The 26,464-nt window shown below is 49.3% G+C and overlaps 1 protein-coding gene across 3 annotated transcripts in view; it reads right to left on the minus strand.

Annotated features, from left to right (window-relative positions):
- SIN3B (SIN3 transcription regulator family member B) overlaps positions 1-19,968 on the minus strand; it is a 37,708-nt gene extending 17,740 nt beyond the window's left edge. For 2 of the 3 annotated variants that reach the window (XM_057540667.1, XM_057540666.1), the window contains exons 1-7: positions 19,838-19,968; positions 19,498-19,604; positions 19,331-19,384; positions 18,068-18,221; positions 10,956-11,156; positions 6,666-6,809; positions 165-287 (exon numbers count right to left, since the gene is read on the minus strand). In XM_057540667.1, coding sequence (XP_057396650.1) covers positions 165-287; positions 6,666-6,809; positions 10,956-11,156; positions 18,068-18,221; positions 19,331-19,384; positions 19,498-19,604; positions 19,838-19,942 — 888 coding nt within the window. In that variant the 5' untranslated portion in view covers positions 19,943-19,968. The remainder of the gene's footprint in view (positions 1-164; positions 288-6,665; positions 6,810-10,955; positions 11,157-18,067; positions 18,222-19,330; positions 19,385-19,497; positions 19,605-19,837) is intronic. The other variant, XM_057540668.1, reaches the window with a different exon arrangement.
- Between the last annotated feature and the right edge of the window lie 6,496 nt (positions 19,969-26,464).

The raw sequence follows: 26,464 nt of genomic DNA on the forward strand, positions 1-26,464 counted from the left end.
GACTTCTCAAGGTCCCACAGCCAGTCAATTTCAAGCTGGACTGGAGCCTGGACTCGGCCTCATGCCCCAGGTCTCTGCATATTGCTCCTCAAGTCATCTACGGAGAAGGCCAGGCTGCTGGGTGTCCACGCATGCACACATCTATGTGCACAGCTGACAGTTACCTTGGCTGGTGCAGACACGGGACGGAGGAGTGAGGGCCGAGAGCGCTTTTTGCTGTGTTCCAGATTCTTCTCGTGCTCACTCTTTTGGACACTGTTCATTTCGCACGGCCCATTTCCTGTGAACTAAGGACGCAAACACAGGAAGCGGTCAGCGTTGGAGAGACACAGCCGGGCCCGTCAGTGCTGGTTCTCAATGTACCCTAGTGCATGGAACCACTTGCAGCTCAGCTCATGGCCCCAGCAAGCACTGCCTGCCACGGGCCAGGGGCTCTGTCCCAGTGCGAGGTGACCCTGGCTCTCAAGATGCTCACGTTTACTGGAGGAAAGACCCAGCTCACCACAGTCACGCACTGTGAGGCTGGGAGAAGGCTCATGGAAGGCCTCGATGGGCGAGGGTCCAGACAGGTGAGGGAGGGCTCAGTGGGGAGACACTGAAGCTGGGCCTTGGCGTGCGGGGCTCACCCAGCAGACCACTGACAGGGTGTCTGCCTGTGTGTTCGAGCGCACCACAGAAAGGAAAAGAATTTCAGGCTAGAGGACCAGCAACGTGCAAGGCCCTGGCAGCAAGAGGAAGCAGCTGACGGTGCCAGGTCACTGGGGCGGGGGAGGAGGGGTTCCAGCCAAGTTTGTATTCTTTCCTATGAATGGGAAAACACATCTTGGGGGCAATGTCATCACTTGGTGGGGTGCTCACTGCTAGTCCTCCCAGGCTCTACACCAAGCACTGATTAACAGGTCAGGGTGTTGGCAATATTTATGAAGAATGGTTCTGGAAGGATCTATTCGGCATTTGCATCTGTATGAAAGTTAGAGCAGGCAGAGGGAAGGTGAACAGACCATGGCTTTTCTTCAGAGCTGGGCTGGAGAGGCACACTGCAATCACCCCCACTATGTTCACGTTGCCTGCACCCACTCCCACCACAGGGCCTATACGCAGAGACACTACGTGAAGGGTGTGCTGTCAGCCCAAAGCGTGGGCTGGGTGAACAAGTCGTGGTGCATCCAAACCAAACAGAGGCAACTGTCAGCTATGAGTTAGCTCTGTGTCTCTGTGTCCACTGTGTCACTGCTAGGGACAGGCATACCTGATACACTGTTATGACAAACAGAAAAAACCCCTAGGGGCAGAACAAATGGGACGCCATCTTTTTTAAAAGGATAAACATTTGTTAGCACATTCAGAGGAGGTTTCTGGAAAGATACATAAGACACTTGTAAATACTTAACTCTGAGGAAACTGAGGCTAGGAAAAAGGGAAGTTAACTTTTCATACTTGATGCTCTCACTAATGCTTGATTTTTCTCATGCGCATGTACTATTTTTATATTCATAATAATAATAATAAAGACCTATTGTTTAACTACAGGCAAAACCTGTCCCTTAGAGGATTAAGCTTCTTTGGAGGGATTAGTTATCCGAAGACCCAAGGCTACTCCAAGAACTTAAAGTGGAATAATTCTCAACTGGTATTTGCTGTAGATCCCAGAACAGGTGCAAACACCAATTCCTAAAGGAGGGGGACAGGTGACGATATGACGTGCTGAGTAGGACTTGGGGGGGGGGTTGGGAGGAAAGGGGGTAACCCACTGCTCGCCCAGCTAAGCTCACCCAGCTGCAAGGCAAGCTCAGTACCACCGATCTTCCCCTAACAGTTCAGGCAGTTCTTTTGTTTCAGTTAAACGTCCCAATGTGCAAATGCCTGAGGCAGAAGACCCCCAAAGACCATTCACATAGGGACTGGCTCGGCTTGCGTTTGTATATAAAATTGTGCTGGCACACAGCCATGCCCATTCGATGATGTACGGGCCTGTGGCTGCTCTCCCGCTACCACGGCAGAGCTGAGTCTTTGCCACAGAGACCGTCTGGTCTGCAAAGCCTAAGATACTTACTGTCTGGCCCTTTATAGAAAAACTTTGCTAAGCTCTGATCTAGGTGAAGCAGTCGAGTTTAATTAGGACAATATCAAATTTCACCTTTGGTTTCTTTTTCCTGCAGTTTTAACAGAAATCTAAAAGTTAATGAAAAGATCATTCTATATGACAAATTATGAGCATTTTAGTAATTTTTAAAAGTTGATTAAATCGTTTAAAATGTACAAGACAGTTCTAATTACACAATGTACACTTAAAAAAAACACTGCTGAATTGATAACAAATGCCATTTAAAGAAACTCTGTGGGCAGGTGCTTTTCTGAGAGAAATGCTTATTTTTCTAGGGTGGGCTTTGTCAGTGTCGGACTTGGTAAATGCCAAGTTGTGTCCACCAGGGGGCACTGCGACCACAGCCCTCAGAGGACAAGAGGCTCTACTCAACCCCAACCCTGACCCATCAAGATGATAACTCAGGAACCAAGGCCTGCAAAGAGTTCATGTGAGCTGTGCAGCAGCAAAAGCTGGCCGGGGACAGAGCCAGGCCTTTCTTCCCTGAGGCCATGAGGGTGGGCTGCCCCTGGACCCTGAAGCTCTGACAGCAATGGCCCTGGGAAGGCCACCCAGGGACGCCACTGTGCACACATCTCTGCGGGGATGGGGTTCAGGGGAAAAGCTGCCAACACCAAGGTCAGAGCTGAGATTTGAGGCCAAGATCCAAGAGGATGAGACCCATAAACTATCCACCAACTGTACAAGGGAGCAGCACAGGGCTTTACAGCGGGTAACAGCATGCAGCTTGGGCTCCCAGGGACACACAGGCCCAAGCACCCACAACCTTGGGCTAAGCCAACACAAGAAGGGCATGAAGTGGGAAGGAGATGGTGAGGGCCCTCTGCTCCTCAGCCACGTAGCCCCCGGAGCCAGTTAGGGGGGTCTTTGATGAGCAGGAGCAAACAGAGAAGGAAGACGGGAATGACGCTAGGACTGCAAAGGACACTTATTTGGGAACAGGGAGAAAAAAACCAAGTAGGGATTCTGAAGTTCAGAGAGATCCGCGGGGCAGACAATGGACTCAGAGGAGAAGGCTGGACTCGGGGGCCCTGGAGCCGTGAGGAGGCAGCCGGGCTGAGAGGCCCAGTGTAGAGGTGAGCTCCCTGTCCCCGGGGAGTCCAGACAAGGGCTTCCTTCAACCGCTCCCTGCCCCGCCCCCCCGGTGTCCCCCAAGAGCCTCCAGCAGGCCAGGCAGCTGGCTTGTCCTGGAGATGCAGAGGGAGACCCTGGGAGGAGAGGATGAGACGACCAGACGGGATTCTAGGCCTACTTTCCCAGCACAACCGCAGCTGCTCTTTCCGGAACACTGAGCATGAGCCAGGCCCCGCGAGAAGCACTTAAAGGACAACAGCTCAGTCCCCACCTGAGCAGGAGGGCCGGTCAGTCCCATGTGAGAGAGAAGGCAACGAGGCCTGGGAGGTGACACGGCCGGCTCAAGCCTGCCTGCAGCACCCAGAGCCCGAGGAGGCCCAGGCTGTGTGCTCACGGGGCTCTGTCCAGGCCCCCGGGACACCCAAGGCTCCGGGCGGGTGGGCAGGACAGGTTACAGCTCCTGGACTTGTTTTCAGCCCAAAGGATGGGCACAGAGCTTCTCTGACTCTGAGTCATGAAGTGCTTCTGGGTGGGACCTCCTCTTAGGGATGGTGCTCTGTGTCCCAGAGACGGGAACACGGGGACAAGCCCCGACCCGCACACCGGAAGTCTGCCCAATCGACTAAGAGTCTTGAACAGCATCCAAACTCAGACTGCTATCACCCCCGAGCCCCTTCCTTCAAGACCCACTGCCCCCCAGCCCTGTGTCCCCACTGCATCTTCATTCAAGAAGCAGACCCGGGAGAGGCGGTGGTGACACAGGAAGGTGGGAAGGGTGGACTCTTGTGTGCTCACACCCCAAGTTGTCATCAAGGGCAAAGAGGAAGATAAAAAGAGGAAAGAGAACACTCAACAACCTAGGAATAGAAGGAGCTTCCTCAACTCGAGGGTGCTTACGGAAAACCCATAGCTCACATCACACTCAGTGGTGCAAGGTGGAGAGCTTTTCCTCTGAGATCAGGAGCAAGATGTGGATGCTGACTCTCGCCACTTCTATTCAGCACGGTACTAGAAGCTCCATCACAGCAATCAGGCCAGAAAAGGAAGTAAAAGGCATCCAAATTGGAAAGCAAGAAAGAAAACTGTCTCCATTAGCAAATCCTAAGGAACCCACGAAAACGATCAAAGCTAATAAACTGGATACGGCAAAGTTGCAGGATACAAAATCAACACAAAAAAGCAGTGGTGTTTCTATACATGAGCAATGAATAACCCAAAAATGAAATTAAGAAAACAAGTCCATTTACAACAGCAAAAAGAACAAAATATTTGGAAATACATTTAACCAAGGGGGTGCAAGACTTACACAATGAAAAAAAACTTTGAAACACTGCTGAAAGAAACTAAAGACTTAAATAAATGGAAAAATGCTGTGTATTTGTGGATTAATCTTGTTAGGATGGCAATACTACCCCAAACAGTTGAAAGATTCAATGCAATCATTTTCAAAATCCCAACGGCCTTTGTTACTGGAGTGGAAAAGCCAATCTTTAAATTCATATGGAATCGCAAGGGGCCCTGACTAGCCAAAACAATCTTGAAAAGAAACAAAGTTTGGGGACTCACACTTCCTGATTTCAAACTTACTACAAAGCTACAGTAATCATGACAGTGTGGTGCTGGCCTAAGGGCAGACATGGAGATCAATGGATTAGAACTGAGTCCAGAAATAAACCCATAAAACTATGGTCAATTGATTTTTGACAAGAGTGCCAAAACCATGCAATGGAAAGAGAACTGTTTCCTCAACAAACTGGATTGCCACATGTAAAAGAATGAAGTTGGACCCCTACCTCACCATATACAAACATTAACTCAAAATGGATCACCAACCTGAATACAAGAGCTAACACTATACAAGTATTAAAAGAAAACTTTAGGTAAACCTTCATGACCTCAGAACTAGCAATGGATTCTGAGATTTGACACTGAAAACATGAGCAACAAAAGAAAAAATAGGTAATTGGACTTGACCAAAATTTAAAACTGATGTGCATCAACACTAACAAGAAAGTGAAAAGACAACCTACAGAATAGAGGAAAATATTTGATAAGGGACTAATGTCAAGAACATATAAAGATCTCTTACAACCCAGCAACAGAGACAAAAAAAGGTGCAAAGTACTTAAACAGACATTTCTCCAAAGAATATAAACAGATGGCCAATGAGCACATGAAATGCCCAATATCATTAGTCAGCAGGGAAATGCAAATCAAAACCATAATAAGATACTATTTCACAACAACTACAAAGGCTATAAGTTTTTTTAAAAAAGGAAAACCTCAAGCATTGGTGATGATGTGGAAAACTGAAACCCTGGTATATTGCTAGTGAGAACGTAAAGTGGTCCAGCTACCGTGGAAAACAGTTTGGCAGTTCCTCAAAAGTTAAACAGAGTTACCACATGAGTCAGCAACTCCACTCCTAGGCAGAGACGGAAAATAACTGAAAGCAGGTGTTCAAACAAAAACTTGTACATGTGTGTTCACAGCACGATTCACAATGACTGAAAGGTGGCAACAACCCAAGTGCCCACTGATGGGTGAATGGATGAACAAAATGTGGTCCATCCACACAATGGAATTATTATTTAGCCATAGAAGGGATGAAGTTCTGACACATGCTACATCATGAATGAATCTTAAGATCATGATGCTGAGTGAAAGAAGCCAGACACCAACCAAAGGCCACATGTTGTATGATTCAATCTATATGAAATGTCCGAACAGGTAAATCCATAGAGACAGAAAGCAGATTGGTGGTTGCCAGAATCTAGGGAGGGGGGGATGGGGAGTGACTGCTAACGGGGACGGGTCTCCTTTTGGGGTGATGGGAATGTTCTGAAACTAGAGAGGGGTGATGGCTGCACAACATTTAAAATATTCTAAATGCTACTGAAATGTACATTTTAAAATGGTGACTTTTACGTTACGTGAATTTTCCTTCAATTTTTTTTTTTTAAAGCCGTAAGTTCATAGGAAAAAAAAAAAGAAAAAGAGGAAATGGAAAGGGCAGGTCAGCAGGCCTCAGTCCACAGCAAAGGGAGAAAGGCTGACAGTGCAGTCTGCGCCCCCAGCCTCCCCATCCCAGGCCCCTCCTCCGCTATCAGCTCTCTGCACTCCCACCCCGAGTCACTGCCAAGCCTCAGCCCACCCAGTGCCTCCAGTGAGCCTGACCCCTCCCGCACCTTCCCACAAGGACCTGGTTACAGGCAGGTCTCCACGGGAGGACGCTCTGCCTCCCAAACCAGCCCTCACCACCTGGCTGCTGCCTGCCCAGAGAAGGCCTTTTGAGGATCTGCGCCACTCACCGTGGAGGTGGCGCCTGCACTGGGGGCCCGTGGGTGTCTGTGCCGGCTGTGGCTTCTGAGGGCACCCAGTGTGTCTGGGGAGTGGATAAACCTGGCCTGGCCTGGGGGCTGCACTGGCAGGGGGTTCCGGCTGCTGAGAACGTGGCCCCAGACTGGCGTAGGTGCTCTGTACTCACCAGGGACCGCTTGGCTTCGGGCAGGAACTGTCCAAACTCGGAGAGGAGGTCCTCCTGGCCGCGGAAGAGGTTGGCCACCTCGGTGAACACCTCCTCTTCAGACATGCCTCGGAATGGACGGCCCTTCGTGCTCAGCTGCTCCTTCTGCCGATTTTCAGGGAAGGGAAAACGAGTCGTTAGCCAAGGAACCAGGAGGCACCCTAGGCTGTGACATTCAGGCATCCCACTGTGGAGGAGACAGAGGGATGACTCACGAAAGAGAACTGGCTGGCAGAGCCCATGACTGCTGCCACCAGGAGAGGGGGCCCAGCCCGCTGCCCTGCTGACACCTGCGGGTGTCCCCTAACCACTCCCCACCCCCTTCCCCCAACCACTCCCCCCCTCCACCCCCTGCTCTGGAGAACAGCCTTGAGTCTTGACCCTCCTGCACAACGCGGCCTGAACCCCGGCCATGGATGGGGCCTGTGCTGGGAGTGCGGAGGGGATGTGGGAGCGGACAGTCATGGAAGGACCTGACCCCAGCCCTCAAGCACCCTCGAGCAGAGGCTGGGGAAGTGCAAGGTCAGTGGCGAACCCACGGTCCTCCCAAGGTCAAGGGGACTCATTCTGCTGGGCAGGGGACTGAGGAGCTAGCTCTGGGTCTGGAAGGGGCAGAGGGTGAAGAAGGAAGGGAAGGGACTTAGAGCTCAAAGGACCTGTTCCCCCAGAGTCACTAAGACTCTGGAAGGAAGACGGCTTGACCTGGAGCTTAAAGCAACAAGATGAGGACCAGACGGGACCCAGGTCGGCAGGGCAGGAAGCAGCGAACACAACTCAAGTCGGCCATCAGAAGTTAGTCCCTGTCAACTTTACACCCAGGAACGTGACAGAGCACGAGGCGCTGGTGTCGGGCCCTCCCAGAGCGCACAGCAGCAGGGCTTCGACATCCCCCCTCCACAGCTGCAAAGGGGAAGAGACAAGGAACGGGGAGCCCTTTGCACGCCCTCCCCTCTCGGCCCTGTGTACCCTGAGGAAAGCTACTTTCCAATCCTGGCACACGGAGCATCCGTTTGCGGGGAGAAAAAACTGCCTCCACCCTCTCCTGACCAAAGTTACCGGGGCACTTGAAGGCCAAAGAAAAAAACAGGCAAAGACCATTCAGCTCAGAGAATAAATACAAATCATCCCTATACAGATGAAACAGTGATCAGACTGAGTGATGTTTGAAGAAATACAAGTTAAAACAGCGTCGCAGCAGTTTTGCTCATCAGATCGCATAAGGACCGGTGATTTCTGGTGAGGGTGTGGGGACCTGGGCGCTCTCGTTACAAGGCGCAAAGGAAGATCGGTGCCACCGGCAGAGGGAAGCCTGGCGCCGTCTATGATCATGTGCTGAGCGCACACCCTCCGACCTAGGGATGCACCTCGTGGGAACTTTCCTGCAGAGAGAGTCAGTTTTGCTCTAACACCTGTTTTGAACACAAATCCGTTTGGGACACGGACTAGGGAATGATTTGAGCGTGGTATGGATTCTGCATTTGCTGAGGCAGGATTTTGTCCAGGAGCAACATGGGGTGAATGTGGAAAAGTGCACCCGGCTGAGCCAAGCCACCTGGTAATACATGACCCCCGACATACACATGCCCCCAACATCGCTCCCTCAGCTGCTAGGAGCCACTCTGCCTGACCCCCCTCTGGGGTGACAACCAGCGGGGGACAACCCGTCCCATTTTAGGAAACCTCCTCCTGGTACCTCACAGTGACCTGCAGGCTGCAACCTTTCCACACTCACGTCTACACATGACACTCAGGTCTTTTCCAAGGTCAAGTGCCGGATGTGCTGCAATATTCACATCATGCTTAGCCATTTAATGCGCATACAACAGCGCTACCGGTTTCTAGTAGATGCCTATCTTTTTTTAATGTGTTGCTGACACAGTTTTTGAGTCTCATGCCCTGACCCCGTTTTCCCATAAGACCTGTGGTTGGTGAGCATTTATTTGCAAAGCACGGTCATTTTGGGGGACGTCAGGGCAGAACTGGCTGTGCTCATCCAGGCACATGACATATGTTCGAAGTTGTGTAAAGGAAACAGCTGCCCATGGCTGACCTGAGGCAAGCACTGTGCTTGCGTCAGTGACCTCGGTGAACCACATTTAACCGGGATCAGCACCACCAGCGCTATAGCCATTTTATGGGTTAGAACCCCGAGGTCCAGGGAGGGGGCTCTGAGGGGGCAGGGGTCACAGCTAAGGTCTGACTTGAGGCCCAACAGAGATAAAAAACAGTAACGTGTGGCCCTAGAGCTGCTGCTTTGGCCTCACAGTGTCTTTTAAAAATCTGCAACAATGTTTGAAAATCAGGAAGAACTCACACAGAAATTCAGATTTCCAGCTCCTTTTGAAGAAATAGACAACCTGAGAGTCGCCAGGGGGCTTGTTCAAAAAGCAGATGCTGGGCAGGACCTGGGGCGGCAACTCCGAGGGGAGGCCCAGGCAGCTTGCATTTCCAACCAACTCCCCGTGGCTCTGGCTGGGGAATACTGAGCCGTACCTCCTTCCTCACGTTTTCTCCAAATCAACCTGTGGCCCTTCGCTAGGACCTTGGATAAGTCAGTTTAACTTCTCTACACGCCAACAAACCCATCCCATCCCCCCCCACCCCCCCGATTCCCATCAACACAACAGATACCTGCCGGCCTTCCCTCTAACGATCCTTCCAGCCCCTGAGATGTGGTGACCCCACGGAATCTGTGAAGAGCCCATAAACCCCCATGATCACAACATCACCCCTCCCCACAGACTGATGTTCACAGCTGCCACTTGCAACCACTTATCTGTGAGAAGCAGGAAGTTCTCAATGCCATACAATGACCGTGCAGACACTGGACGTGAGGCTGACAGGACCAAGCATGTCACTGGCACCACTGCCCACGAATGTTAAGAGTACTGAAACAGTTCCAGTGGGTTTACAGGGAGCAAATGCTATCAATCTGATCCTAAACATTTATGCTAAAAAGAATCCCATGTTCTTATTTCAGTTATCAAGGTTGTGCAGAAGATTTCATTTTTAAAAGTGGGTTCTGCTGCTTAGAAAAATAAAAGGCATCAGAAACTCCATGTCTGGGTGAGGATGACGTCCGAACTCCTTGCATGACACCGATGTCCCTTGCCACCTGCTTGCCTGCACTTCCTGCTAAGTCCCCTGAAGCCAGCTGCCTGTTCTGGCCCCTGGACCTTTGCACAGGCCATTCCCAGCACCGAGAGTCCACCTTTCGCCTGATGGTTCTGACTGATTTGCCAAGATTCAACCTGAGCATCCTCTCCGTAACCCGCTCTGGGCTCAGCAGCCCTCAACCCTGACACACCTCTCCTACACACAATCCTTCTCATCCACCCTAATCGTTTCCAAGTTTCCTCCACCTCTAAACTGAACTCCCAAGCAACAGCAACTATTCATCCCTGTCGACCCAGCACCTGGCACAAAGCCCCGTTGTAATCAGCATAAATAAAGGGTAGTTCTATTGTCTAAACAATAACTAAGCCATCTTATAAAAAGAAAACTATCTTCTTGGGTTCTTCTTTAATCCTCTAATGCGTATTTCCTATTGAGGGTGCAGAGGTGCCTCAAGGGGCAAATCAAAATCAAACCTAAATAGAACTCCAACACGTACACCCATGTTCACAGCAGTGTTATTCACAATAGCCAGAATGTGGGAGCAACCCAAGTGTCTGCTGATGGATGAATGGATAAAGAAAATAAGGTGTAGCCATACAATGGAATATTACTCAGCCTTAAAAAGAAGGCCATTCTGACACATGCTACGGTACAGATGGACCTTGAGGGCATTACGCTAAGTGAAACAAGCCAGGCAAGGAGGACAAATACTGTACAATTCCACGCCTAGGAGGTCCCTATCGGAGTCAGATTCATAGAGACAGAAAGTACTGATAGAAGGGTGGGTGCCAGGAGCTGGGGGAAATGAGGAAGGGGCAGTTAGTGTGTCATGGGGACGGAGTTTCAGGTTGGGAAGATGAAAAGGTTCTGGAGATGGATGATGGTGATGGCTGCGCAACAACGTGAATGTACTTCATGCCGCTGAACGGTACACTTAAAGTTGGTTAAGTTTTGTATTTATATATATTTTACCACGGTAAAAAAAAAAAAAAATTAATGCTAAAAAAAAAAGAGCTAATCAGAATTTTCCAGGATTTCATGAATTCACATTAGAAAATCTGAATGTTTCCAATGCACCTGATATTGGATGATGCCACAAACACCCACAAAGAAGCGTGACCTACGGCTTCTTACCTGGTAAGTGTGCAGTATCTCCAGGAATGACCTGTAGATTTCTGGGTGATCTAGAAAGCGGGTCTTAATCTTGTTCACGTAGCTGATGGCGTTGTTGAATTCCACGGAATCTGACTCCAAGGGCACCTGGGGTTTGTCCTCCTTATATAGCATCTGCTGCTTGACGTTCTCTGCACAGTCGCTGTGGTTGTGCGAATTCTCCTGACAACAGTACGACAGTGAGTTATTGTTGGGCCCGACACCGGGAACAGATTGTGAGAAACGCCAGACTGAGCCACTGTGTGCAAGAACAGGCAAAACTTAGCACGGAGCCAAGTTTTTTACGTCGACGCAGAAAAAGGTTACTTCTGGGGGCCTGGAGAGAGAGAAGCAGGGAGGGGGCGCCCAGACATAGAGAAACCCCACCTTGGCATTCTGAGTGCCTGAGCGTTCCTGGGAGAGTCTCACGAACTCACCTCTGCCTGATCCTTCCAACAGATTCAAAGAACATGAACCTGAGAGGCACACTCTATACACTTTGAGAAATTAGCATTCGGGAGAGATTTACAAAGAGTGGATTGTTTAATCCTTTTTGGAGCAGAGTAAAGTCTTCCCACACCTCTGGCCAGCCCATTTCAGCAAGACTGTTTTCAGGTGTGAAAGCACCTGCTGTCAGCAGGCGTGAGACTGGGACCCTGCAGGTGAGGGGGGCCCACTGTCCAGGTTGCCCAGGGCTGTGAGACTTTTGGTGCTAGGCCTGGGGCAAGTCACTTGAGAGAAGAGAGATGGGCCCTGAGCAGTCATTAAGCATGCTCTCCATTGATGTGCTTTTCTGTCAGTACAAATAAAAATAAAAAACAGACACACATCTCTCTCCTGGGAAGTCAGAATCCTAATTCACAGTGGGACAGGACCACCCCCTGAAGGAGGTGATGTTTATGCTTCTAAACTGGAATTTTGTGTGTGGTCCGGAGGACTGCCTCCCTCTGCCACTGACCACGGCTGGGCTGTCGGGAGCGACCCTCGGCATCCTGCAGGTCCCCGACTGGGTCTCGGGCAGGCTGGGATCCTTCTGGTTCAGCTTTAGGTCTTTGCTAACACACCACCTTTCAGCGAGTCTTCCAGAACCATCCTGCACCAAAATAAAATGACTCATCTCCCAGCACTCTGAGCCCCTTTCTTGCTCTATTTTTCTCCACAGCACATATCACCTTCCTACAGGAAACATATTTTACTTATTTTATTGTCTCTCCAGCCCTGATCAGAAGGCAAACTCCAGGAGGGCAGGAATTCTATTTTGGTCAATACTATACCCTCAGTGCCTGGAACAGTGCTTGGAACAGAGTGAGCTTCATCCACTGTCGGGGATGATCAGATGGACCGACGAAGGAAAAAATCCCCTGTGGCGCCTGGCACTGCCTGTGGCACCCACAGCTGACCCTAGACTCCAGGGGACGCCGGGAACACTGCTGCCCACTGCTGCATAACTGTCATCACAACAGACACCTCCGCCAGGCACACCCGCCGGCACCTGAGTGGGTCTACTAGTGCGCTGGGGCTGCCACAACAAACACCACAGACTGGGCAGCTTCAGCAACAGACGTTTCTTTCCTTCAAGTTCTGGAGGCTGGAAGTCCAAGATCAAGGTGCCAGCAGGGTTGGTATCTCCTGAGGCCTTCTGGCTGGTAGATGGGTGTCTTCTCGCTGTGTCCTCACAGGGTCGTTCCTCTGTGCACACATATCCCTGGGGTCTCTCCTTGTGTCCTAATTTCCTCTCCTTATAAGCACACCAGTCAGACTGGATTGAGGCCCATCCTAATGGCCTCATTTTGCCTAAATTATCTCTGTAAAGACCCCATCTCTAAACACAGTCCCATTCTGAGATACTGAGGGTTAGAACTTCAAGATATGAATTTGGGGGTGGGGTGGGGGCACAATTCAGCCCATGACAGCAGGTGTAGAGGCAACTCTAGGAAGCCTGAGCCGAGGAAAACAGACACAAGAGATCCAGAGCAGTCACAACTCTAAGCACCGTTTCTCCCCGGCACTAGAATTTGTTCTATGACACTTTGGGGACGCTGTTCCTGATTACCTTTGCTTAAGCTCACAGAAGTCTGCGCTCATGTTCCGTCATGGTACACAGGCTTGGTGGCAGAAGGAGCTGGAAGGAGTTGGACAGGGGCAGGGGGGAAGGGAGCAGCCCTTGAGCAGCCTCGGAGCCAAGGTCTGCTTCAGAGGAGGCTGTGGGGAGCTCCCTCCCCACCACTGCGAGGGAGCATTTTCAAGCACCACGTGCCTCTTCCAATTCCCTGGAGTGAGTTACTGTGACAAGATGGGAGAAGCACCCCTGGAGACCAGGGCTTGGCAAAAGGCCAGACAGTAATGGTGCAATTGCTGTGGCAAACAGTCTGGCGATTCTTTAGTAAGTTAAACATGGTCACCAGGTGACTGAGCAATTCCACCCCTAGGTATCCACAAACAGAACCAAAGACAGGTGTTCAAACAAATCCTTGTACATGCATGTTCATAGCAGCAGTGTTCACAATCGCCAGAAGGTGGAAAAAACCTACGTGTCTGTCCATCAACTGATGAACGGATGACCAAAATGCGGTCCATACCTGTGGTGGAATATTATATAGCTTTAAAAAGGAATGATGCTCTGGTATAACATAGATGAACCTCGAAAACATGCTGAGAGAAGGAAGCCCAGGCACAAAAGGACATATAGTATATGATTCCATTTATATTAAGTATCCTGAACAGGAAACTCTACAGAGACAGAAAATGGATTAGTGGTTGCCAGAGGCTGGTTGGGTAGGGGCAGAATTGGGAAGTACCGTTTCTTTTTGGGGTCATAGAAGCGTTCTGGGATTAGTAGTGGTGGTTGCATGGCATTGTGAATACACTAAAAGCCACTGAATTGGACACTTTAAAATGGTCATAATGATGAATTTTATGTTACGTAAATTTCACCACAATTGAAAAAAAATTTTTAAGTAATCTGAAAGATGTAAAAATGACCAGCCATACAAAAATAAGCTGGCTTTGTTCCCTGGGCCACAGTTTGCCAACCCTTGGTCTAAACGTTCTAGAACAATCCAGGCTTTTGTCTTCTCTGCCTGCTGTGGGTGGCCTCAACCAGGCACAGTTAGAAACGCCTCCTAGACACTGATAAGCGCGCTACATGGTCGACTTGCCCATCTGAGTGTCCACATACAGCCCCACCTGGATATTTAAGAGATGCCTCCGATGGACTTTCCAAACACAGAACAGCCCCCCGGCCCACCCCCACTGGTCACCCCAGCAGGTGCTGCCTTCACCCAGAGACTCAGGCAACCCGGAATCACCCCTGGTGATCTCACTGATTTTTCTCGCTTTCACTGACACCCACCCCTGGCCCACACCACCCTCCACCCCAACTGGTTCCCACGCCCCTCCCTAGCCTCCCAGATCCGCTCTTGCCCCCTCAGTCCACTTCTGGCACAGCAGCCAGAGCAGCCTTTCCAGAACTCTCCCCTGGCTTCCCACGCTCCTGGCTCTCTCTCCTACACTCTCTACTTCGGGTTCTGACCCCACCAGCTTCCTGGCTGTTTCTCAGGCACACCCACTCGTTCCCACCTCAGGCCTCTATGTCCCCACCAGGAAGACTCCCCAGGGGGACACAGCCATGGCTCCTGCTCCGCTCACTCAGCCTCTGCCCACGGCACCTCCCCAGGCCTGGCCCCTGCTGTCTGTCACCTGCAGCACTGAACTCCCTCCTGTATTTCACATCTGTCCGTATGTGTCTCACCTGAGTCCCCACCTCAACCATGCAGGCGCCCAGAGAGCCAGGACTCTGAACAAACCTCAGCGCCTGGCACAGAGGAGGTGGCCTACACCTGCTCCACGGGTGACTAAGACAAACACGAGAGGCAACCTCCCAGGAACTGACTGAACTTCGAATGACCCTTCCCGGAGGGAAGACGGCCGGCTTCCCTTTGAATGCAAAGGGGTCACTAAATTACAAGCTGCACCTCAAGGTTTATCTCTTTACTTATCATCCAAGCAGCCATCGTCCCAGCCAAGCACAAGAGGGCCGGCCCCGAGAGGCAGGGTCCATCCTGAACAAGACCCAACAGCCAAGATTCATCACTTTCCCACCGACATCCAGTGTCTTGTCCCTCTGATGTCCCGGAACGGGGACAGTCGTGAACAAGACAGACGTAGTCCTTCTGTCTAATGTGGAGGACTCAGTCTGCCAGGGAAGGCAAACCAACAAGAAACAGTGGATTTTTTATTTCTTAGCTTTGCTATGTTATTTTGAAGTATATAAAACGGGGTGCTGGGCTTCCCTGGTGGCGCAGTGATTGAGAATCTGCCTGCCAATGCAGGGGACACGGGTTCAAGCCCTGGTCTGGGAAGATCCCACATGCCGCGGAGCAACTAGGCCCGTGAGCCACAATTACTGAGCCTGCGCGTCTGGAGCCTGTGCTCCGCTACAAGAGAGGCCGCGATAATGAGAGGCCCGCGCACCGCGATGAAGACTGGCCCCCACTTGCCGCAACTAGAGAAAGCCCTCGCACAGAAATGAAGACCCAACACAGCCATAAATAAATAAATAAAAAACAAAACAAAAAATCCAAAAACGGGGTGCTGTGAAAATGACTTGGGGATGGGAGTGGAGGGCTCTCTGAGGAGGTGACATTACAACTAAGGCCAACCAGATCCAAAAAGATGTTGATTCAGGAGGCTGCAGCTGCAGCAAGGGGACGTTCTTCCTGCCATGGTCCCCGGCCCCTCTCTGGCCACACTTCCCACATCATGGCACATGTCTATCTTCCCCTTAGATTAGTGTTCTCAACTGGGGCGATTCTGCCCCCCAGGGGACACGTGGCAATGTGTAGAGACATTTCAGGTTGTCATACTGGGGGAGGGGGCGCTACTGCTATCAGGTGGGTGGAGGCTGGGGATGCTGCTCAACACCCCACAGAGCACAGAATGGCCCCCACAGGGAAGAACGATCTGGCCCCAGTGGCAACGGTGCCAAGGCTGAGAAACCCTGCGCAGAAGGCTCCCCACAGGCTAAGACGTATTCATCTTCCTCAGCATCTAACAACTATTCCCTCCTTGTCTATAGTTGACAGGATACAAGACGAGATGAAAAATGGAAAACACACACACACACACACGGAGCTATACTTCAAAATAGTGAAGCTAGAAAAACCAATTAAAAAAAAAAAATCACCAGGGCACTAGCGAGTAGGGAGCCCTATAAAGTTCTCAGGCTACCGTGGATTCGAAAAGGACTCTAGGAAGCTGAGAGGACATTGTGTTTGCGCCTGGTGTGAAGCAGGGCTGGAAACATGGCAGGTCCGTGGATGTGACTGAAACCACGTGGGCGGCACGTGTCCCGAGGGAACGAAGGGCACGTACCTCTCCCCCTGAGGAAGGGGCCCTACATATGGCTGTTTCCAGGCTGCAGCAAGACCATAAAGCCCTGGTAGGCAGCTATCAAGGGAAAGTTCTCATCAAGCCCGTCTTCAAGTTAACAGACCTGCGGTCACGAAATCCGCCTAGGGGCAGACAAGACTGGTCCGGTCTCCTTATCTCTCCAGTAGTCCTCGAAGCTGTGTGTGGAGCAGCAGGGGCCTTGTGGCTACTTAAGGGAAGGTGAGGCTCATGTGGAGATCCAGCCCCAAGAGCAGTTACTCCGACAGGGCTTGAGAAGGCGAATTCCACACGTGGAGTGCAATTTAGGTCTTGGACTCCGGCTCTTTCTTAACGAGTGATGGTAATGACACTCAGTGTTTACGCAGCGCTTCAGATTCAGCAAAGTGCTCCTGCACACACTCCTGCAAACGAGCTTGCTTTTCTCCCCTAGCCATGACTGTTCTGAAGATTAATCTCCGCTAAGACTTTTATCATCTGGAGGAAGGAGCGCTACCTCTGGATCCCGGGGCTCCATTTGCAAACATGAAATGGAAGCTTTTGGAATTCAGTGGTCGAAGGCTTCCAAGTTCCTTTTTAAAACTGAGGTGCACTCCTCGGCTTTAATGAGACAATGTGCTGATGGTGGAGGTTGCGTTGTGTAGAGAAAAGGCAGAATTTATGTGCCAGGCCCCTCAGAGAGGGACCAGCCACTGCCACATTGCCTCTCACTGCTCTCTTTTCAAATCCTGACTCCCTAGTTGATAGGAAACTGCAATCTCCTTTATCATCAGAGGAGAAACCTACAAAATGCATCCAGAGTAGATTTTTGCCTTCCCTGCAAAAACCCCTGGGGCAGAGATGGAGGAGGTTGAAAGAGCTCGTTCACTTACACCAGCACTTCTCAATGCTGTGATTTTTGCTCCCAGGAGACACTTGGCTATGTCTAGAGACATTTTTGGCTGTCTTGACTGGGTGAGGGCCTAGTGGGTGGAGGCCAGGGATGCGGCTGAACACCCCACAATGCCCTGGACAGCACCCCCGTAGCAAAGGGTTATGCCCTAAATGGCAAAAGGGCCGAGGAGAGAAAAAGACAACCGTTACCTTATAAAAGTAAAGCTCAAACAGGCTTTCTTTTTCTCAGGGGATCTGGTGAGCAAACACAAGAAGGGAGTGCATAGATAGAAGAGGCAGCAACCTGTCACTTGAGAAAGAAGGGACCAAAGCCACAAGCCTGAGCTCAGTCAACGATCCTGTTGGCAGGTGAGTGAAGCACAGCAACAATAAACGTGGCTAGTCACACATGCATCTCCACCGCTTTATTTTGTGGGTGGCACCGAGGGTGATCAGAGGGACCACAGGCCCAAGTATAAGTGTGGCCTGCCTAGTGCGCCAGGGGGAGAGCCTCAAACCAAGACCTCCGTGACTGTGGATGCGATTATTTTGACTGGACGTACAACTGTGTCAGGAGAATGCCTCCCTGACACACACAGACACATCCGCTCTTGATTTAAATCCGCCAAACGGATCAATTTGGGATGCAGAGGCTACCTATGTAGGTGTTTCAATCTATTTTGATTTCTGCTAGAGGCATTTTAAGAAAAAGATCGGCTCTTCACCAGCTTTCCAGCAGTGAAATACATGAGCTACGCTGTCCGGCCTGAGTACCTGAGTACCACGGTGGGCTGTGCTAAGGCCAGATCACTCAAACCACTGCAGCGGCATACCTGGCTCGACAGAGGCGACTGTATGTTTAACTTGCCGTTCTTGGGAATGTCTATTCTGTACCCGAGAGGAAGGAAAGCGTTGAATCCAACAATCAGGTCAGGGTGTTCGTGGAAGAGCTGTGACACTCGTCGGATGACTCCAGGAGTATCGATGCTGGAACGAAGAATGAGAGTGGGCAGAAGCGTCTCGGGAAGCAAACTGAAGGCAGAATCGACTCCTCCCTTACCCGTGCCATGGTATGAGCTCCTCAACAGACAATGAAGCACCCTCAAATGTGACTGGCGTGATTCTGCCCACAGTGATCCACTGCCAAGGCAACCGGGCCTGGGCTCCCCGTGCCTTCCTGGCAAAACCCACAGAATATGTACACAGCACGGCTCCCGAAGCACTGCAAGCACATGTGCTGGGTTCTGAAAATGTCAGGACAGCCAGCTGCAAGTCCTGGGCTCCAAGAAGTAACAGAAGGTTAAAGCCCTCTAAATGGGAGACAGATTCATTTCATATGAATTAGGGAGACTATGACACAGGAGCTGTTCCCAGCGAGTGACTATAATGTATAAATGTCAAAGGCCCGGCAAGTATGAAAGCTGCTAAGAATCTGAGGGGAGAGGTAGGGTCTCCCTTAGGGCTGCAGTCAGGGCCAAGGTCTTAGCATCATGCTTGTGGAAGGAAAGCAGGCGGGCCCTGCCATATTTCCTCAGAGGGGGAAGCAGCACAGTGGGGATGTGACACTTGAGAATCTAAGTTAGAAGGACCGAGTTCTGGTCTCGTCCCTGCTCCTAAGGTGGATCTGGGCAAACCCCTGGCCCACTCTAAGCCTCAGTGAGCCCCTGTCAAACAAGCTCACTATCCATCCGGAGGTCCCCCGTCTATCTCTAACCCTCCTGATTCTGTGCCTATGAATACAGCTAATGTGTTTTAAATGCCTTCTAAGTACCAGGTTCCTTACTAAGCATTTTATGTGCATTATTTCCAAGCAGGCCTGGCACTGGGGTGAGGCAAGTGAGGCACTCACCTTGGGGATAAGATTTAAGAGAGTGTGAAAACATTCGACAATCAAGATAAATAACATTTTCATGCAGTGCTTCAAAAAAAAATCTAAAATAATTTTTAAAAATCCCCAACGAACAAAATTCTTTTAAAAAATGAACATTTTGAGTAAAGACAGGATCCGACTCTGTGCTTGCTCGACTGCCTCACTCGCCGCACCCCATCACTGCCCTCGTTCCAGGAATCCCCGCAACAGCTCCACAAGGGGGTACCTTTCCGTCTCGTTTTTTGGAAGAAGGTACTGAGGCTCCCAGAAGTTCGACAACCTGCACAAGGGGTCACCCTGTTGAGGGGCAGCCGGGGTTGGGGGCTCCCACCCCGCTCAGGCAGACTGAGGCCCAGGGTGGCCCCCCGGGATGGGTAGGGGCCCTGCTGGTACCTCTGGCTTTTGAACTCCTTCATGATCTCCAGGAAACCATTGTAAGTGGCAGGGTCGCTGCCGAAGCGGATCTTCACCTGGTCCAGGTAGGTGAGGGCGTCCTCCACCTGAGGGGAGGGGGGAGGGTCCAGGTGGGCCGCGGTCGGCGGAGGAGGGGACGGGAGCGGCAGTCCCTGGCGGGAGGGGCACGGGCCGAGCATCCGAGGGGCGGAGGTGAGGAGTCGGGGGTCCGGGGCCGCGCGAAGGGGAGGCCGAAGTCCGGGCGGGGCCCGGTGGGGGGCGTCGGCCTGCCGGGGCTGGACGAGGGGGGTCTCCCAGGGAGGGCTGGCCCACCACTTACGTGCACCGGCAGCTTCTCGTGGCCCGCAGAGCCCGAGCGACCCCAGCGGGCGCCGCTCAGCCCCCGGCCCGCGGGGCCGCCACCGCCGCCGCCAGCGTGCGCCATGTTGGAAGTCGGAGCCGCGGCCCGCCCCGCCCCCGCCCGAGGTCCGGCCGCGCATGTGCTGGCCCCGCCCTGGGGGCGAGGCCTGGTGACGCCAGGGAAGGCGGGGCTTCTTGAAGGTTCCCCGTAGGATCTTACTCTTAAAACTGAAATGCTACTAAAACGCTTTATATACCACGTGTGGGCAAACCAAGAGCTGCTGCCTGCTTTTGTCCGGCCCCACAAGCAAGCTCAGAATGGTTTTTACAATTTTAAAAGTTGGAAAAAATCGAAGAAGACTATTCCGTGACACGTGAAAATTCTATGAAATTCAAATTTCGGTGTCTGTAAAAGTTTTGTTGGAACACAGGCACGCCCACTCGTTTACCGGTCATTTCTGGCTATCTTTGCGCTACAGCAGCAGGGTGAATAGCTGCGACAGATGCTTAGATCTACACGCCTGATATATTCACTAAAAAAGTGTTCTGGACCCCTGCTTTATAGGGTTGATGTAACAACGGGATATGGGCACACAGCACCCTAATACAGGACCCTAGGGTGGACTTTTGCTAAATTGCTCTTGACTTAGTCCTGATCCTGTTATCTTCGCTTCTCTAGTCCTGATCCCATCACTTCCCCACTGGACCAGTTCGGGAGTCTCTTAACCAGTTTTTCCAGTCCCAGTGCTATCAAGAATTGAGATCATTCCACAGCTGCTTCCAAATCTCCAAGATCTTCCTATTTCTTGTGAATGAAATCTAAGCACCTACATGCAGCATTGAAGGTAATAAAAACCTGGCCCTTAGGAACCTGTTCCTGCAGAATTTTCCACCAAAGCAAGCTGCCCTCTCTCTGTGCAGAACCTCCTGTCAATGTCTGCCTAGCTTGGCTGCTTCCTGGCCCCGTACATCAGCACATATTATTTCCCTTGCTGAAAGCCCCGTTCTATCTCTTCATTACACAGAAAGCACCCTACACATCCTGCAAACTACAACCCAAATGTCCTCTCTTTCAAGAAGCTACCCGACCTCTCCTCTGCCATCCACAGTCTCTTGCACATCATCTTTATTTGGTATCTCTTTTTATATATGAAGAGGTGCAGGAAAGCTGAGTTGGCTGCCCATTGGCAATGAGTGCATCATTTGCCAGGGGTCAGGAGTAGTATGGTGAACAAAACTGACAAGGCTTTTACCCTCACGGAGTCATCAGTCTTTCAAGAATGATAGGAATCAAATAATCACAAACACAGATGTAAGGTTTCAACTGTAACAGATACTTTCAACTGTAACAGATACCTTCAAAGAGAAGGTACAAGTGTAATAGTTACTATGTTCCAGTTACTATGGCTGTGTTACAAACCATCTCAAGATTTAGAGATTTACAATGATAACATTTATTTTTCTCTCCAATCTACAATTTGGGCAGGCTTGGCAGGAATAGCTCATCCTTAGCCCCTCAATGTCAGCTGGGTGGCTGGAAGGCTGAGACTGGAATCCTCTGAAGGTTTACTCACTCACATGTCTGTCAGTTGCTTCTGGCTGTAGGTTGAGACCAGTGCTGGGGCTGTTGCCAGGATTGCCTACATGTGGCCTCCTCATGCAGCCTGAGTTTCCTCACAATATGGCAGCTAGGTTCCAAAACCAATCATCCTGAGAGGAGTAAGTGAGCCGGGTGGAAGACTTACAGCCTTTTCTGATCTACCTTTGCAAGTCACACAGAATCAAAAGTCCCTCCCAAATTCAAGAAGAGGGCCAACAGACTCCAGAACGTGGTGAGTGGCCAGGTTCTGGAATAGCATGGGGGATAGGAAATATTGCCATGACCATTTTTGGAAAATACCTTCTGCCACCCGAGGGACTTAACCCAGACTAGCAGGGGATGAGAACAGCTTCCCAGAGGAAGCTTTCCATTCTAGCTGAGTTCTGAAGGATATGTAGGTGTTCACCATGAAAGTCAGGGGGAATGGCTGTGCAGAGGCCCTGTGGTGGGGAAGAGTGTGGCACATTTGAAGAACTTAAAAAAAAAGAAAAAACAAAAAGACCAGTGTTGTTGGACTGCAGATGAATGGGAGGAAGAAAGAGAAAAAGAGAGAGAGAGAGCAGAATAAGAATGGAGAGGACAGAGGGGGCAGGCTACTCATTCTTATGAGATGAGTTAAGGCTTTTGGTCTTGGCATTTAATGCTGGTAGAAACTGCGCATGGGTTCTGCACAAGGAACTGTTTCAGCAGCTTTGAAGTTGGAAGCAAGTACTCTGACTACTCTGCAGGGAAGTGATTGGAGGGGAGCCAGGGAGGGTGCAGGGAGGCTGTTTCATCATTTAGGCAGGCAAAGGATGATGGTGGTTTAGACCAGGATGGGAGCAGAGCAGGTGGAGAGAAGGGGGTGGAAGGGAGGGATATTTAGAAGGTAAAGCAGAGAGGAAGTGGCGCTGGGTGGATGTGGGGGTGAGGGGTAAGGAAGCATTGAGGATTCATAGCTCCCAGCCCACAAAGGGATTCTGCTCAGTTTCACTGCATTCCTGTCTGAACAGCAGCTAAGGCGGCCTGAACCGCATTCGGAGGCCACCAGAGTCTGGACAGCCCTTTCCACACCAACACCCCCTGGCAACAGTCCCTATCCTGAGACTCAACGACACATGTTGGCTTCTGATACGCTCTAGGGTCCTCACACAAGGCCCCCCTTCCACAAGGATCACTGAGTTTTCCATTCTTTTAATAGGTCTCACAGGGTCAAAGGAAGCCCTCACTCATTTGGAGAATGGACAACCACAAGCCAATTCCACCCTGGGCGTGTGTGAGTTCTGAAGGATGCACGAATATGTGCATGTTTGTGTGTATGAGTGCGTGTGTTCAACATGTGGGCAATAGTACACATACATCTTTTCATTCTCATTTTTATAAAGCATAAAAAGTTGCTAAGCTAATTTTTTTCTTTACTATTCTCATCTACACAGATTAAATTGAAAACCTTACAGATAAACAACAGGACCTATTATATAGCACAGGAAACTATAATCAATATCTTGTAATAACCTATAATGGAAAAGAATCTGAAAAAGAATATATATATATATATATATATATATACACATATGAATCACTTTGATGTACACCTGAAACTAACACAACATTGTAAATCAACTATACATCAATTTAAAAAGTTAAAATGGTTTGTATAAAAATAAAAAATAATTAAAAAAATTTTTAAATAAAAATTAGAAAAAAATTGAAAACCTTAGAGTTGACAGTTTAGCTAGAGAGTTCAGATAAATTTGGAACACAAATGTCCTTACCATTTGTCTAATTTAATGGCATTAAGGTAAGATTCTTAGGTGGGTCTTTTGTTGGACAGTATTTTGGCAAAGTTAAGAAGATCAAAAGATCTTATTTGGGACTAACCTAAGTCTTCCCAGGTGACAAACATTAGGATCAAAATCTCTGAAGCCCAGAATCACGTGTTGTAACAGAATTCGAAGGCTGCTGGAGATTCTCATGCCCTGGTGTGAGTGCCCTGCCCCGTCTCCCATCCTGGAGTGTGAGAGGGCCTGGGAACATAGTGGATGTCACGTTTACATTTAGGTTATGCTACACGGCGAAGGTGAAGGGAATTTGCAGGTGTATTTAAGGTCCCAAATGAGTTGATTTTTAATTCATCAGAAGACAGATTATGCTAGGTGGGCCTGACATAAGCAGGGGCACCCTTTAAAAGAGTCTGGAAGTCAGAGCCTTGAAGCAGCAGAGAAGTGTGATCCTGTTGGCCTTGAAGGAGGCACCAGCCATGTCGTGATCTGCCTTTGGAAAGAGGCAGCTTCTGGGAGCTGAGAGCCACAGTCCTACAGTTGCAAGGAACTCAGTTATGAAGGAGCATGCACCAGGGCTCTGAGCCTGACTGTGAGATCCTAGCCCTTCTGACACCTTGTGAACCCTGAACAGAGAGCCCAGCCACACTGTGCCCAGACTCCTGATCCACAGACACTGTGAGAGAATAAATGCTTGTTCTTTTCAGCTGCTAACTTTGAGGTGATTTGTTATGCAGCAATAGCTAACTAATACTCTTATGAAGTAGTCATGTCAAAACCGATGAAGTAGTCTTGTCAAAACTGTTTACCTTGTGATGATGAGGTGTCAATGTATGTTCTTCAAGTGTAACAAATGTATTGCTCTGGTGAGTGACGTGGATAATGGGGGAAATTACACATGTGTAGGGGCAGGGGGTATATGAGAAATCTCTGTACCTTCCACTCAATTTTGCTGTGAACCTAAAACTGCTCCCCAAAATAGTCTCTTAAAAAACATGTTTACCCTAAATCTAATCAAGCTTTTTAAGACCAGGATTGGCAGATTGTAAATATTTTATATTTTAAAGAAAGAAAGAAATAAAGGAATAAAGGCACAGACATAGTGAATGGATTTGAGGACACGGGGAGGGGGAAGGGTAAGCTGGGACGAAATGAGATAGTGGCATGGACATATATACACTACCAAATGTAAAATAGATAGCTAGTGGGAAGCAGGCACATAGCACAGGGAGATCAGCTCAGTGCTTTGTGACCACCTAGAGGGGTGGGATAGGGAGGGTGGGAGGGAGACGCAAGAGGGAGGGGATATGGGGATATATGTATATGTATAGCTGATTCACTTTGTTATAAAGCAGAAGTTAACACACCATTGTAAAGCAATTATACTCCAATAAAGATGTTAAAAAAATAACAATTAAAAAAATAAATAAAAATAAAAACTTTTTATATACACACACACAAAAATAAATATATAATAAAAATAATATTATAAATATTATATATAATACAAATATGTATGCTTATTATATAATATTTATATATTATATATACAATATTAATGTGTATAATATAAATATGTATAATATAGATAAATATAAAGGGCCAGATTATAAATATTTTTGGCTTTGGGGCCATACATTCTCTGTCACTGTAGCATGAAAACAGCTGTAGGCAATATGCCAATGAACGGGCATGGCTGTGTTCCAATAAAACTTTATTTACAAAAACAGGCATGCAGGAACTTCCCTGGTGGTCCAGTGGTTAAGTCTCCACGCTTCCAATGCAGGGGGCCCAGGTTTGATCCCTGGTCGGGGAACTAGATCCCACTTGCATGCCACAACTAAGAGTCAGCATGCGGCAACTAAGAAGCCCACGTGCTGCAACTAAAAAAAAGATCCTGCATGCCGCAACCAAGACCCAGTACAGCCTAAATAAATAAATATTAAAAAAAAAAAAAAAAACAAGCATGCAGGCTGTGGCTTGCTGACTACTGCTCTAGAATATAAGAGGCTAAATAGACAAAACAACCAAATGCAATGCAATGTGTGAAGAAATCTTGATTGGGTCCTAGTTTGAAAGAAGCAGCTAATTAGGAATGTTTTAGGGCTAATTAGGAAAAGTAGGAATGCCTATTAAACGATATTAAATAATGATTGTTAGTTTTGGTAGGTGAATGCAGCTATGTAGGAGAATGACCTTATTCCTTAAAGATGCCTCCTGACGTATTTAGGGACTGAAGTGTCTTGATATCACCAGGGCCGGAATTAGGATGAGGAGAGTGAGGAAAGTTTGTGCCAAGTACAGGATCAGATCCTATTTTTATTTAAAATGTTGGTATTTTGTTCATCATGCATTTTTATTCATTTTGATTAAAAAGTTATGGTAATACAATGTTTATTTTGATGGTTGAATTTCTTTGGTGCCTCTTAAACTTTGTGTCTGAGTGCCCCACTCTCCTCACCCTAGTCCCAGCTGTCACTTAGAACTGGTTTAGCAGGGGACTGGCAGCGATAGGGCAATCGCGGAATCTCGAGAGTAACTAAATGCGTGTTCATTGTTCTCAATATTTCAACTTTGCTGTGGGTTTGAGCATTTTCTTTTTCTTTTTAATAAATTTATTTATTTATTTATTTATGTTTGGCTGTATTGGGTCTTCATTGCTGCGTGCGGGCTTTCTCTAGTTGGCGGCAAGCGGGGGCTACTCTTCAGTCCGCTGAACAGGCCTCTCATCACGGTGGCTTGTCTTTGTTAAGGAGCACAGGCTCTAGGCGTGCGGACTTCAGTAGTTGCAGCACGCGGGCTCAGTAGTTGTGGCGCACGGGCTTAGTTGCTCTGCAGCCTGTGGGATCTTCCTGGACCAGGGCTCAAACCCGTGTACCTGCATTGGCAGGCGGATTCTTAACCACTGCACCACCAGGGAAGTCCCGAGCGTTTTCAAGTTAAGTAAATAAATTAAAAAATCTCTAGACTTTTAAAGTTAAAAAATTTTAATTAACTAAAAACCCCCCAAACTCATAGATACAGAAAACAGATTGGTGGTTGCCAGAGGCAGGGGGTGGGGGTGGGTGAAATGGGTGAAGTTGGGCAAAAGGTACATCTCTGGGGAGAGGAATTGGGAAATTAAGAGCTGTCTGGGTGACCAGATGTCTTGATTTCCCAGTGACTGAAGGGTTATCAGGACATGGGCCTTTCACTTTTAACTGGGATAGCCCCCTATAAACAGGGCCACCATGATCACCCTACTTCT

Source organism: Balaenoptera acutorostrata, chromosome 2 (genome assembly GCF_949987535.1).
Source record: "Balaenoptera acutorostrata chromosome 2, mBalAcu1.1, whole genome shotgun sequence".
Taxonomy (NCBI): Eukaryota; Metazoa; Chordata; class Mammalia; order Artiodactyla; family Balaenopteridae; genus Balaenoptera; species Balaenoptera acutorostrata.